The sequence below is a fragment of the Strix uralensis genome, unplaced genomic scaffold (assembly GCF_047716275.1).
Source record: "Strix uralensis isolate ZFMK-TIS-50842 unplaced genomic scaffold, bStrUra1 scaffold_219, whole genome shotgun sequence".
Lineage (NCBI taxonomy): Eukaryota > Metazoa > Chordata > Aves > Strigiformes > Strigidae > Strix > Strix uralensis.
The window spans coordinates 15001-28870 of record NW_027436828.1 but is presented as its reverse complement, the minus strand read 5'-3'; the positions used below and the strand labels follow the sequence as shown (position 1 = coordinate 28870).

The following is a 13870-nucleotide window of genomic DNA, read 5'->3' as shown; positions in this document are numbered from 1 at the left end:
AGAGTGGGGAGGGGGGGGGGGAGAGGCTGCAGGGATGGGGGGATGGGGAGAGGGGGGGTGAGGGTGAGCCCCGGGGGGGCCCGAGCAGGGGCTCCTCGGGGCAGGCAGGGCAAGCCCTGGGGGGGGGGGTCCCTAAAAATGGGCTGCTCTGGGCGAGGTGGCCTCAAGCCCCCCAGAGGACCCCCAGGATGGGGGGGGGGGGGCTGGCCGAGCCCCACAGGGGACCCCAAATAGGGGCTTTTGGGGGGGGGCTGGCTGAGCCCCATGGGGGTCCCCAAATAGGGGATCACTGGGGGGGGGGCTGGCTGAGCCCCATGGGGGTCCCCAAATAGGGGATCACGGGGGGGGGGGCTGGCTGAGCCCCTTGGGGGTCCCCAAATAGGGGATCACTGGGGGGGGGGGGGGGGGGGCTGGCTGAGCCCCATGGGGGTCCCCAAATAGGGGATCACTGGGGGGGGGGGCTGGCTGAGCCCCATGGGGGTCCCCAAATAGGGGATCACTGGGGGGGGGGGCTGGCTGAGCCCCTTGGGGGTCCCCAAATAAGGGAATATTTGGGGGGATCGTTGAGCCCAATGAAGGTCCCCAAATAGGGGCTTCTGGGGGGGCTGGCCAACCCCCACAGGGGACCCCAAATAGGGGATCTTTGGGGGCCCAGCTGAGCCCCATGGGGGTCCCCAAGTAGGGGGGTTGGGGGGGTTGGCCAAGCGCAATGGGGGTCCCCAAATAGGGGATGGTCGGGGGGCCTGGCTGAGCCCCATGGGGGGGTCCCCAAATAGGGGCTCCTGGGGGGCCCGTCCCCGAGCCTCCAGGCTGCGGGGGGCAGGAGGTGGCGGGGGGGGCACACGCTCCTCGGGCGGCGGATCTTACCCAGCCCGTCCTGGGGGACGCGCGGAGGCTCGGCGGGGCCGGCGGGGCCACGGCGCCGGTCAGGGCTTGCCGCAGGAGGAGAAAAACGACAAAAAAAAAAAAAAAAAAACCAAAACCAAAAAACCAAACCACCAACGACAAAAAAAAAAACCAAAAAAAACCACCAAAAAAAAAAATAAAAAGAAAAAAAAAAAAAAGGGCCGAGAAGCATCGGCCGGGCTGAGTCGGTGCCGCCGCTGGGAACCGGCACCGCTTTGGGGGCTTCGCTCTGGTGGGAAGAGTTATTCTACCTTATAAGCAACACGGGGTGGGCATTTCTTGCCTAAACCCAGGGGCGGGGACATATGTCTCAGCATTTCATACATGTCCATGAAAGTCAGGCGGCCCCTGGGAGCGGAGAGAACGAGAAGGAAGAGACATCGGACAGAAAAAGGACAAAAAAGAGGCGAGAGAGACAGAGAGACGCGGAGAAAAAAAAAAAAATTAAAAAATAAAAATAAATAAAAAAAAAAACAATAAGGAAAAAAAAAACAAAAAGAGGTTTAAACCCACCCGGCCGCAGCCCCGCGGAGGAGGAGGAGGAGGGAGGGAGGAAGGCGATGGCCGGTGCCCATGCAGCCCCGCGGCGCTCGGACAGGGGAAGGGGGGGTCCGGCCGCGGCGGCCGGGGGCCGCGGGGCGCAGCAAGCAGAGCTGGGCAGGGAGGGGGGAACGGGGACGGCGAGGGGGGGGGCTCCATGCGGCGCCGGGGGCTGGGGCCAGCCCCGGGGGTGCGGGACGTGTGTGTGTATATATATATATATAGATATCATATATATATCCGAGAATCCATAAGCAACATTCATTCCGTTGATGCTCAGCAGGTTTTTAGTGTAAATCAAACCTTGCAAGCAACCCTATGAGGGCATTTCTTGCCTAAGCCCAGGGGGGGCGATATCACGCGCAATAAACTGTACATATCCTTATAATGAATGCGGCCACTGCAAGAAGAATACAGGGGGGTTAGTGCGGGCGCCGGACACACGCGACCGCGGACGCGCTCCTGCGGCGGGGACGGGGCAGGGGGGGGCCCGGAGCCCCCGGCGCTGGGGGACCTGGGGGACGGCGCCCCGCTGAGCCCAGTTTGGCTGCGGGGATGGCGAGGGGGGGCGTGGGGTGGTTAAAGGAGAGTTAAAGGGTTAAACCCCCCCCTCATCGCCCCACCCTGGCTGCTTCCCCCCCGCCGCTGCCTCGCTGGTTGGTCCCAGTAAGGACCAGTCTGGCTCATGGGACACCCCGAGAGGAGCACGGGGGACACTGGGACAAAGTAGAGGCACCCGCCCCCTCACCCCCACACCCTGCCCTGGGATATGGTGGGGACCCTCCAGCACCCGGCGGGGTCCGGCTGAGGGCCTTTGCCCTGCGCTGGGGTGCGGGGGGGGGAGCTGGGGGGGGGGGGGGGGGCAAGAGGGAGAAATCCGGCGGCCAAGCACCTACAACTGAGAGAGGACAGGTTAATCGGCGCCGTGCTGGGGGGGGGCCGGGCCCCCCCGTGGCTGCGTGGGGACGGCGGACCCGGGGGACACCCCCTCGGAGGGGGGACACACCCAGAGGACACGGTGGGGGGCTCTTGGGCACTTTGCTGCGCCCCCCCCCTCCCCAGACCCCGCTGCACAGCCGGGGGTGGGGGGGAACAATCCGGCCAGCCAAGCCCCCAGGGAGCTGCTGAGAGGGGACCCCGGTGTCCAGGGCTGCACCCCCCCCGCCCCCCCCAGCCCCGGGGGGGTCCTTACCAGGCGGCGGGGTCGTACTCAGCCCAGACGCGGACGTACTCGTCCAGGTGGTGGGGGCCCAGGATGGAGGAGTCGCGCGTCAGGTACTCGAAGTTGTCCATGATGACGGCGACGAAGAGGTTCAGCATCTGCGGGAGGGGTGAGGGGGGTGTCGGGGTGGGGGGGGGCACAGGTCAGGGTCCCCCTTCTGCACCCCCCCCCGCCCCGGTGCTCACCAGGAAGGAGCAGAGGAAGATGAAGGAGACGAAGTAGAAGTAGGCGAACTCGTTGCCGCACTCGTCCTCCTTGATGCCCGAGTTCTGGTCGCAGGGCTTCCCGCTGAGGCACGACAGCATGATCTCGTGCCACGCCTCCCCCGTCGCGCTCCTGCCGCACAGGGGGGACACGCTGGGTCACCCCGGCCCGGGGGGGACGCGCTGGCGTGGCACCAGGTGGCACCGGGACTGTGCCAGGGTGGGGGACACACGCCAGCGTGGCAGCAGGTACCACTGGGGTGGCACCGGGACTGTGCCGGGGAGGGGGACATGTGCCCCGGTGTGGCAGCGGGTGGCACCGGGACTGTGCCAGGGTGGGGGACACATGTTGGCGTGGCACTGGGTGGCAGCGGGACCATGCCGTGCAGGACACACGCCAGTGTGGCACTGGGTGGCGCCGGGACTGTGCCAGGGTAGGGGACACGCACCAGTGTGGCACCGGGTACTGCTGGGGGGGCACCAGGACTGTGCCAGGGAGGGGGACATGTGCTGGCGTGGCACTGGGTGGCACCGGGACTGTGCCAGGGTGGGGGACATGTGCTGGCGTGGCACTGGGTGGCACCGGGACTGTGCCAGGGTGGGGGACACGCATCGGTGTGGCACCGGGTACCTCTGGGGGGGCACCAGGACTGTGCCAGGGTGAGGCACACGTGCTGGTGTGGCACCGGGTGGCACTGGGACTGTGCCAGGGTGGGGGACACATGTTGGTGTGGCACTGGGTGGCAGCGGGACCATGCCAGGGGGGGACACACGCCAGTGTGGCACTGGGTGGCACCAGGACTGTGCCAGGGTAGGGGACATGCATCGGTGTGGCACCGGCTACCGCTGGGGGGGCACCGGGACTGTGCCAGGGTGGGGGACACATGTTGGCGTGGCACTGGGTGGCAGCGGGACCATGCCGGGGGGGGACACATGCTGGTGTGGCACTGGGTGGCACCAGGACTGTGCCAGGGTGGGGGACATGTGCCGGTGTGGCACCAGGTACCCCGGGGTGGCAGTGGGACCATGCCAGGATGGGGGGCACACGCTGGTGTGGCACCGGGTGGCACCAGGACTGTGCCAGGGTGGGGGACACGCACCAGTGTGGCACCAGGTACCTCTGGGGGGGCACCAGGAGCGTGCCAGGGTGGGGCACACGTGCTGGTGTGGCACTGGGTACCACTGGGGTGGCACTCGGACTGTGCCAGGGTGGGGGACACGTGCTGGTGTGGCACCAGGTACCCCGGGGTGGCAGTGGGACTGTGCCAGGGAGGGGAACACACGCCAGTGTGGCACTGGGTACCACTGGGGGGGCACTGGGACCATGCCGGGGAGGGGGACACGTGACAGTGTGGCACTGGGGGGGGCACCAGGACTGTGCCAGGGTGGGGGACACGCACTGGTGTGGCACCGGGTACCTCTGGGGGGGCACTGGGACCGTGCCAGGGTGGGGGACATGTGCCGATGTGGCACTGGGTGGCACCAGGACTGTGCCAGGGTGGGGGACACATGCCGGCGTGGCACTGGGTACCACTGGGGTGGCACTGGGACTGTGCCAGGGTGGGGGACACGTGCTGGCGTGGCACCGGGTGACAGCAGGACCGTGCCGGGGGCTCTCACCGGAAGAGGAGCATGAGGGCCTGGAAGAAGGTGCGGAAGTTGTTGTGCTGGGTGATGGCCGACTCGTCGTCCTCCTCCTCGATGCCGATGTTGCCGAAGACCTGGGGGGGGGGCAGGGGGGGCCGGGCTGGCTCAGGGGGCGCTGGGGCGGGGGGCTGGGGGCTGGGGGGGGGGCCGGGGGGGGTCTCACCTGCATCCCGATGATGGCGTAGATGAAGAAGAGCATGGCGATGAGCAGGCAGACGTAGGGCAGAGCCTGGCGGCAGAGCGGGGCCCGTCACGGCTTGGGCTGGAGGAGGGGGGCGGACACGAGGGGTTTGGGGGGGCGGGGGGGGGGGGGGGCGGCACCTTGAAGGACTGGACGAAGGTCCAGAGCAGGATGCGGATGGTGTAGCCCTGGCGCAGCAGCTTGATGAGCCGCGCGGCGCGGAAGAGCCGCAGGAAGCTGAGGTTGATGAAGTTGTTCTGGGGGGACACGGGGGTCAGTGGGGACCCCGGCGCTGCGGGGGGGGAGGGGGGGGGGACATGGCGGCTCCCACCTACCCCAAACTCGGTGACCAGGATGTCCGTGATGCTCCCCAGGACCGTGACGAAGTCGAAGATGTTCCAGGCGTCGCGGAAGTAATTCTGGGAAGGGGCCGAGGGAGCGGACGGGGTGCGGCTCCCGGGATCCCAGTTACTCCCCCAGCTCCCAGTTCCCCCCCCCAGCTCCCAGTTCCCACACACCAGCTCCCAGTTACCCCCCCCAGCTCCCAGTTACCCCCCCAGCTCCCAGTTACCCCACACACCAGCTCCCAGTTACCCCCCCAGCTCCCAGTTACCCCACACCAGCTCCCAGTTACCACACCAGCTCCCAGTTACCCACACACCAGCTCCCAGTTACCACACACCATCTCCCAGTTACCCACACCAGCTCCCAGTTCCCCCCCCAGCTCCCAGTTACCCCCCCAGCTCCCAGTTCCCCCCCCAGCTCCCAGTTACCCCCCCCCAGCTCCCAGTTCCCCACACACCAGCTCCCAGTTCCCCCCCCAGCTCCCAGTTACCCCCCCCAGCTCCCAGTTACCCACACACCAGCTCCCAGTTCCCCCCCCAGCTCCCAGTTACCCCCCCCAGCTCCCAGTTACCACACACCATCTCCCAGTTCCGCCCCCCAGCTCCCATTTCCCCACATACCAGCTCCCAGTTTCCCCCCCAGCTCCCAGTTACCACACACCAGCTCCCAGTTACCCACACACCAGCTCCCAGTTCCCCCCCCAGCTCCCGGTGCCCAGGGCCCGCCCGCGGCAGCACCCACCAGCACGCCGAAGGCCATGATCTTCAGGAGACACTCCAGGGAGAAGAGGGAGGTGAAGACGTTGTTGAACATCTTCAGCACGTTCTCGTAGGCGTCCGAGGCGTCGTAGAACTGGGGGGGGACAGCGCGGAGGGTGGGGACAGGGACAGGGACAGGTCCTCGGGGGGATCGGGGGGGTCAGGATGGGTGCAGGGGCGCAGCGATGGGCCGGATCCCAGGGGACGGGGACAGGGACAAGTCCCAGGGGACAGGAGGTGCCGGGGGAGAAGGAGAAACCTCAGGGCCAGGGATGGGACTAAGGGGGGGCTCCCCGGGACCCCCAGCCCCCTCCCCGCCGACCTTCATCATGAGGACGATGGTGTTGAGGGCGATCATGGCCATGATGGTGTATTCGAAGGGGGGTGACACCACGAACTGCCACATGCGGTACTGGAAGCTCTGGCGGTTCTGGGGCATGTGGCGCGTCAGGGGCTTGGCGCTGATGGCGAAGTCGATGCAGGCTCTCTGCGAGGGGGGGGGGCACAGGGGGGGCGTCACCGAGACCCCCCCAGGGCTCCCCGAGAGGAGCAGGGAGGGGTGCGGGGGGCAGCACCTCGTTCTTCTCCAGGCTGTACTCCTCCATCATCTTGTCCCCCTGCTCCTGGAAGGTGATGATGATCAAGGCCACGAAGATGTTGACGAAGAAGAAGGGGAAGACGACGAAGTAAACCACGTAGAAGATGGACATCTCCATGCGGTAGCCGGGGCTGGGGCCTTGGTTCTCGTAGGTGGCATCCACCGAGTGCTTGAGGACCCTGCGGGGCACGAGGGGACGGACAGGGTGGGGGTCCCGGCGTCCCCCCCCGTCGCCATCCCCGCACCCACCCCCGCGCCCTTACTGCGGCCATCCCTCGCCGGTGGAGACGGTGAAGAGGGTGAGCAGCGCCCAGAGCACGTTGTCGTAGTGAAAATCGTATTTTTTCCACTCCCGCTTCTGCGCTTTCACCTCGTTGTCCTTCTCGTAGACCAGGTATTCCCCCCTGGGAGGGGAGGGGGCGGTGGGACGGGGCTGGGGGGGGTGGCGGACCCCCGCCCGGCCGCGCCGTACCTGCAGTCCTTCTCGAACTCCTTGGACTCGTCGGTGCAGTAGAAGAACTTGCCCTTGAAGAGCTGGACGGCCACCACGGCGAAGATGAACATGAAGAGCATGTAGACGATGAGGATGTTGAGGACGTTCTTCAGGGAGTTCACCACGCAGTCGAAAACGGCCTGAGGGCACAGACCGGGGAGGGGGTCAGCACCAGCCGGGACCCCCCCCCCCAACACCCTGTGTGGGGTGTGAGGGTGTGACACCACCCCCCCCCCCTCCTCGCCCACCTTGAGCTTGGGCAACCTCTTGATGGTCTTCAGGGGCCGGAGGACGCGGAGGACGCGGAGGGACTTGATGGTGTTGATGTCCTTCCCCTTGCTGCTGCCGCTGCGGGGGGGGGACACGGGGAGACGTGGGGCCCCCGGCGTGGCGGCTCGGGGCACCCCGGTATCCCGGCAGCACCGCGGCGGCCCCGTCCCCTCCTCGCCCCGGCGGTGACAGACGCCCCCTCCCCACCCGGCACGGGGCAGGGCTGGAGGCTGAGACCCCCCCAGCACTCATCACACGTGTTTCCCATGGCCCTGAGGCTGCTTTTGGGGGGTGCAAGGGGGGGGGGGGGCGGGGGGAGCGAGGCGCGACCATGAGCACGAGGAGAGCACGAGGACGGAGACGGGGGCGGGGGGACAAAGGCAGAAAGACTTTACCGTGAGCTGCTCCTGTGGCCGGTGGCAGAGGAAGGGGAGAGACAAGGCACGGTGAGAGCCCAGCCCCCCCCCGCGCCCCCCCCCCGGCCCCCTGGCCCCTTCCCACGGGAGGCTGGGGGAGCCACGGCGGGATCCCGGTGGCCCAGGAGGTACTCGGGGTCTGCTCCGGGCTTACTCACCCGTCACTTGGGGGATGCTCAGTTACTTGGGGGATGCTCACCCCTTACTGTAAGGGTGCTCAGTGGCTTGGGGGTGCTCATCCCTGACTTGGGGGGTGCTCAGTTACTCAGGGGATGCTCACACTTTACTGGGGGGATGCTCACCCCTTACTTTAAGGGTGCTCAGTTACTTGGGGGATGCTCACCCCTTACTTCAAGGGTGCTCAGTTACTTAGGGGTGCTCATCCCTTACTTGGGGGGTGCTCAGTTACTCAGAGGATGCTCACCCCTTACTTTAAGGCTGCCTAATCACTCAGGGAATGCTCACCCTTTACTAGGAGGATGCTCATCCTTTACTTGGGGGATGCTCACCCTTTGCTTTAAGGTTGCTCAGTCACTCAGGGGATCCTCACCCTTCCCTCAGGGGATGCTCATCTGTTTCCAGGAGGCTCCTCATCCTTCACCAGGTTACTCATCCCTTACTAAGAGGTTACTCATCCCTTACTAAGAGGCCCCTTTGCTAGGGGATTCCCCGTATGTATTTAGGGTTTACTCCAGCCCTGCTCGCTGCTCGGGGGACACGGGGGCACGGGGACAGCGGGACGGTGACAGGACGACACAGCGCGGTGACAAGCGGCCGAGGACGGACGACGACGTCAAGCGACAGAGCAGAGCGCGGGCAGCACGGGGGGGGCCGGCACGGCCCCGCTGGGGGGCACTGGGAGGCACTGGGAGGCACTGGGAGGCGCTGGGAGGCGCTGGGAGGTGCTGGGAGGCGCTGGGAGAGGCGAGAACCCGCCGCTTCCATCCCCTCCCTCCATCGCCCCCTCCCTGCTGCCCCCTGAGCGTGGGGGGACCCCGGTGTGCCCACCCCCCGCCCCGGGCCCCCCCCGCGCCCCCCCCGGGGGGACTCACGTGAAGGCGAAGGCCACCAGCGCCCCGCTGACCACGATGAAGTCCAGAATGTTCCACAGGTCCCGGAAATAGGCACCTTGGTGAAGCACCAGCCCCAAATCCACCATCTGCGGGGGGCAAGGGTGGGGGGTGGGGGGTGAGGGGGTGCCAGGGGGGCCCCCCGCCCCGCAGACCCCCCCCCCGCTCACCTTGATCACCATCTCGAAGGTGAAGACGCCCGTGAAGACGTAGTCGAAGTAGCGCAAAACCTGGGGGAGGGGGGAGGAGGTGGGGTGGGGGGAGATGCTTGGGGCACCCCTGCCACCCAGAGACACCCCCCCCGGCACCCCGGGACCCCCCCTGGCACCCCAAGATACCCCTGGGACCCCCCAGCCCCCCGGGGCTGTGAGACCACCCCCAGCACCCCACGACCCCCCTGCACCCCAGGACCTCCCCCTCATCACTCCATGGCTGTGGGACCCCCTGGCCCCCCCCAGCACCCCAGGACCCCCCCAGCACCCCAGGACCCCCCTGGCACTCCAGGACCTCCCCCCCATCCCTCCATGGCTGTGGGACCCCCCAGCACCCCCCCAGCACCCCAGGACCCCCCTGGCACTCCAGGACCTCCCCCCCCATCCCTCCATGGCTGTGGGACCCCCCAGCACCCCTCCAGCATCCCAGGACCCCCCCTGCACCCCAGGAGCCCCCTGGCACCCCAGGACCCCTCCCCTCATCACTCCATGGCTGTGGGACCCCCTGGCCCCCCCTGGCACCCCAGGATCCCCCACTCATCACTCCATGGCTGTGGGACCCGCTGGCACCCCCCAGCACCCCAGGACCCCCCCAGCACCCCAGGACCCCCCTGGCACTCCAGGACCTCCCCCCCCATCCCTCCATAGCTGTGGGACCCCCCAGCACCCTCCCAACACCCTAGGAGCCCCCTGGCACCCCAGGACCTCCCCCCCCATCTCTCCATGGCTGTGGGACCCCCCAGCACCCCCTCAGCACCCCAGGACCCCCCCCGATCCCTCCATGGCTGTGGGACCCCCCAGCATCCCCAGCACCCTGGGACCATGGGGAGGGTCTCAGAGGCAGGACAAGTTGCCCCCTGCCCTCCCCCCCCATTTGGGTACAGCCCCAGGTGCTGTTTTGGGGTTCCCCCGGCGGCGGGGGGGGGGGCGGGGGGGGCTCACGTTGTTGCGGGGGGCGTTGGGCTGCACGGGGTCCTCGGCGGCCAGGGCGATGCTGCTCATGGCGATGACCATCAGGATGCACATCTCGAAGTACCGCAGGTTGACGATGTAGTGGCAGAGCCGGCGGAACCTGGGGGGGGCACACGCGGTGCTGGGGGGGGGGGCCAGGGGCACCCCAGGACCCCCCCGTGGCCACCCAGAGCCGCCCCCCCCGCGGGCGCTCACGGGTTGGTGGTGGAGAGGATGAACATGGAGCTGTAGGGCACCATGGGCTTGGGGCCGTTCTCCTGCTCGTCGCCTTCCTCCTTCTTCTCCTCCTCCTCCTCCTTGCGGGGCAGCGGCTCGGGGTTGGCGTTCCTGTTCACTGCGGGAGCGGCGGCGTCACGGCCCACGGGCCCCCCCCTGCACCCCCCAGACCCCCCACATCCCCCCTGGGCCCCCCACATCCCCCCTGGACTGCCCCCTGGACCCCCCACATCCCCCTGCACCCCCAGACCCCACCCGCACTCCCCCGGGCCCCCCACATCTCCCCTGCACCCCCCCGATCCCCACCTGCACCAGCCTGACCCCCCACAACCCCCTTGCACCTCCCCCAGACCACCTACATCCCCCCTGCACCCTGCCAGGCCCCACCTACACCCCCTCGAGTCCCCCCACACCCCCCTGGACTCCCCCCCCAGCCCCCCCACATCCCCCTGCACCTCTCCCGGCCCCACCTGCACCCCCCTGGACCCCCCACATCCCCCCTGGACCCCCCCAGACCCTCCACATCCACCCTGCACCCCCCCAGGCCCCATCTACACCCCCCTGGGCCCCCCACATCCCCTCTGGACCCTCCCCCAAGCCCCCACAACCCCCTTGCACCCCTCCAGACCCCCCACATCCCCCCTGCACCCCCCTGGACCCCCCTGCACCCCTGCACCCCCCCAGGCCCCACCTGCACCACCCTGGGCCCCCCACATGCTTCCTGGACCCTCCCCCGACTCCCCACATTCCCCCTGGACACCCCCAGGCCCCACCTGCACCCCCCTGCCCCCCCCACATACCCCCTGCACCTCCCCAGACCCCCACCCCATTCCCCATCCCCCCAGACCCCTCAGATGCCCTGTACCCCCCCCCTCAGCCCCCAGCCCTCTCAGCCCCCCCCAGCCCCCAGGGGGGGATCCCCTACCTTGGACCAGGGCGTTGGTGGGGGGGGGCGGGAGGGGGGGGGGGATGTCCACAGCCGTGTGCTCCGGCTTCCCCCCGCCCTTGGCCGGGTTGTTGAGGGCGCCGGGGTTGGTGACCACCAGGTTGCTTTCGGGGGGGGGGTTGGTGGTGGCGGGGGGCCGGCGGAGGGGCCCCCCGGTAGGGCAGGCGGTGTGGTTGCCCACGGGGGGGGCCGCGGGGGGGTCGGCGGTGACCAGCTTGTTGTTCTTCATGTTGTCGATGTCCTCGGCGACGGGGGGCTCCCGGCGCCCCACGTCCTGCTGGATGGGGCGGGTGGTGGAGAGCGTGGGGCCCGCCGGCACCCCGGGGGGCTGGTTCTCCCTGGGGGGAGGCGCAGGAGGAGGGGGGGGCGCTCAGCGGGGACCCCCCGGCACCCCAAGAATCCCTGACACGGCTCCTGGGGCGGGTGCTGAGCCAGGAATGCCGCAGGGGAGTCGGGTCCCCGTCGGGAGGCCGATGGAGCTCCCAGGTCCTGGGGGGTTCCAGCAGCCCCCGGGGGGGGGTCTTGGCTGCCCAGGGGGGGTCCCAGCAGCCCAAGGGGGGGGTCCCAGCAGATCCTGGGGGTCCCAGCAACCCCAAGCGAGGGGTCCCAGCAGATCCGGGGGGGGGTCTCAGCAGCCCCAGAGGGGCCCAGCACCCCCAGGGAGGGTCTCAGCAGATCCAGGGGCGGTCTCGCCTGCCCAGGGGTTCCCAGCAGCCCTGGGGGGTCCCAGCAGATCTGGGGGGGTCTCGGCTGCCCAGGGGGGTCCCAGCAGCTCCAAGGGGTCTCAGCAGCCCCAGGAGGGTCTCAACAGCCCCAGGGGGGGTTCCGGCAGCCCCAGGAAGTTCTCACCTGCCCAGGGGGGGGTTCCCAGCAGCCCCAGGGGGTCCTGCCCACCCCGCTCACCTCCGCCGCCGGTGCCGCCTCTCTCTGTCGTCCCGCTTGCCCTCGCCGTCGTAGCCGGCCGGTGCCGCGTGTCGATGCCGCCGGCGCCGCTCGCCGTCCCCGTGTTCCCCGTCCCCCTCGCCCCGTGCCGGCCGGCCGCCCTCCCGGTGCCGCGGCCGCCGCTCGGGCCGCCCGCCCTCCTCGCCCTCCTCGCCCGCCCGCCGGTGCGCCCGGTGCCGCCGGTGCTCACGCTCGGGTTGGGGCGAACCGGCGCGGCCGTCCCGGCTGCCGCCCGGCCGGTGCCGACGCTCGAGGGCTTTGAGGCGCTCGGCCTCGGCGTAGGCTCGCTCCTGGCTGGGCTCCCGCTCGGGCTCGCGGCTGACGCTGCGGGGCCGGCGACTGTCGGGGCCGGGGGGCTCCACGGGGCGGGGGCCGCCGGGGTCAGGGTAGCGCGGCTGCCGGCGGAGCTCGTCGGCGCGGGGCTGGCCAAAGCGGGGCTCCGGCGGCGGCTCGCCGGGACGCGTCTTGTTGGTGTTGTTGTTGCGGTTTTCCTGCGGGTCCACCACCAGCGGCCGGTCCAGGTGCGTCTTCATGTCGGGGCGCAGGTGTCGGGCGTAGGGCACCTTCCAGCGCTCCTCGGGGTCCAGCTCGCTGTAGAGCGCCTCGCGGCTGGCCAGCAGGTTCTGCTTCCGCAGCTCGCTCGTCCGCTGCTCCCACACCGACTTCGAGGATTTCTGGTTCTTCTGCTGCTCCTTCCTGCAGCGGGGAGCCACAGCCCGCGGCAGCGGGGCCTGAGCGGGGCCGGGACGGAGCCGGGGCGGAGGCGGGATGGAGTCGAGGGTGGAGCTGAGGATGGAGCCGGGGACAGAGGCGGGATGGAGCCAGAATGGAGCTGGGATGGAGCTGGGATGGAGCCGGAATAGAGCTCGGATGGATCCAGGGATGGAGCTGGGATGGAGCTGGGATGGATCCAGGGATCGAGCTGGGATTGAGCTGGGATGGAGCTGGGATGGAGCTGGGATGGAGCCGGAATAGAGCTCGGATGGATCCAGGGATCGAGCTGGGATGGAGCTGGAATAGAGCTCGGATGGATCCAGGGATCGAGCTGGGATGGAGCTGGGATGGAGCCGGGATGGAGCTGGGATGGATCCAGGGATCAAGCTGGGATGAATCCAGGGATGGAGCCGGGATGGAGCTGGGATAGAACCAAGGAAAGACCTGGAATGGAGTTGAGGATGAAGCTGGGATGGAGCCAGGATGGAGCCAGAAATGGAGCTGGGATGGAGTTGGGATGGATCCAGGGATCAAGCTGGGATGGAGCTGGGATGGAGCCAGAATGGGGCCAGGATGGAGCTGGGATGGATCCAGGGATGGAGCTGGGATGGAGCTGGGATGGATCCAGGGATCCAGCTGGGATGGAGCTGGGATGGAGCCAGGATGGAGCTGGGATGGAGTTGAGGATGGAGCTGAGGATGGAGCCAGGAATGGAGCTGGGATGGAGCCAAGGACAGAGCTGGGGATGCAGCCAAGATGGAGCTGGGATGGACACAAGGATGGATCTGGGGATGGATCCAAGGATGGAGTCGGGATTGGAGCTGGGATGGATCCAGGGATGGAGCTGGGAATGGAGACAAGGATGGAGCTGGGATGGAGCCTGGATGGAGCCGGGGTGGAGCGGGGAGGGAGCGGGGACGGAGCTGCACACACGCTGCACTCACATGGTGACGGACATGTTGGCCGCGGAGAGCGGGCTCACTTCGGCCACCTCCTTCGCCTTCTGCAGCGCCAGCTTTTGGTTGGCGGCTTCTTCCTCCTCCTGCTCGTCCTGCGAAGCCCCGCGCCATGTCCAGCCCAGCCCCGAGGCCTCGGGCGATGGGCAGGGGGGGACCCCCCGCACCCCCGGCCACGGCCCTCACCTTGGTGAGCTCCTGCGCGTTGGCGAGGTTGTCCACCGCGATGGCCAAGAAGACGTTGAGGAGGGTGTCTGGGCGCC

The 13870-nt window shown here is 68.6% G+C and overlaps 1 protein-coding gene across 2 annotated transcripts in view; it reads right to left on the bottom strand.

Annotated features, from left to right (window-relative positions):
• CACNA1A (calcium voltage-gated channel subunit alpha1 A) overlaps positions 1-13870 on the bottom strand; it is a 29591-nt gene that overhangs the window by 978 nt on the left and 14743 nt on the right. The window contains exons 17-39 of one of the 2 annotated variants that reach the window (XM_074857473.1): positions 13794-13861; positions 13596-13702; positions 11899-12633; positions 10975-11333; positions 10029-10167; positions 9804-9933; positions 8820-8879; positions 8632-8738; positions 7142-7241; positions 6873-7033; positions 6664-6804; positions 6378-6579; positions 6125-6289; positions 5786-5896; positions 5035-5118; positions 4840-4956; positions 4682-4747; positions 4492-4592; positions 2854-3004; positions 2639-2766; positions 1750-1846; positions 1158-1254; positions 892-932 (exon numbers count right to left, since the gene is read on the bottom strand). In XM_074857473.1, the coding sequence (XP_074713574.1) occupies positions 1225-1254; positions 1750-1846; positions 2639-2766; positions 2854-3004; positions 4492-4592; positions 4682-4747; positions 4840-4956; positions 5035-5118; positions 5786-5896; positions 6125-6289; positions 6378-6579; positions 6664-6804; positions 6873-7033; positions 7142-7241; positions 8632-8738; positions 8820-8879; positions 9804-9933; positions 10029-10167; positions 10975-11333; positions 11899-12633; positions 13596-13702; positions 13794-13861 (3359 nt within the window). In that variant the 3' untranslated portion in view covers positions 892-932; positions 1158-1224. Of the gene's footprint in view, positions 1-891; positions 933-1157; positions 1255-1749; positions 1847-2638; positions 2767-2853; positions 3005-4491; positions 4593-4681; positions 4748-4839; positions 4957-5034; positions 5119-5785; positions 5897-6124; positions 6290-6377; positions 6580-6663; positions 6805-6872; positions 7034-7141; positions 7242-8631; positions 8739-8819; positions 8880-9803; positions 9934-10028; positions 10168-10974; positions 11334-11898; positions 12634-13595; positions 13703-13793; positions 13862-13870 lie in introns of those variants that run through there. The other variant, XM_074857472.1, reaches the window with a different exon arrangement.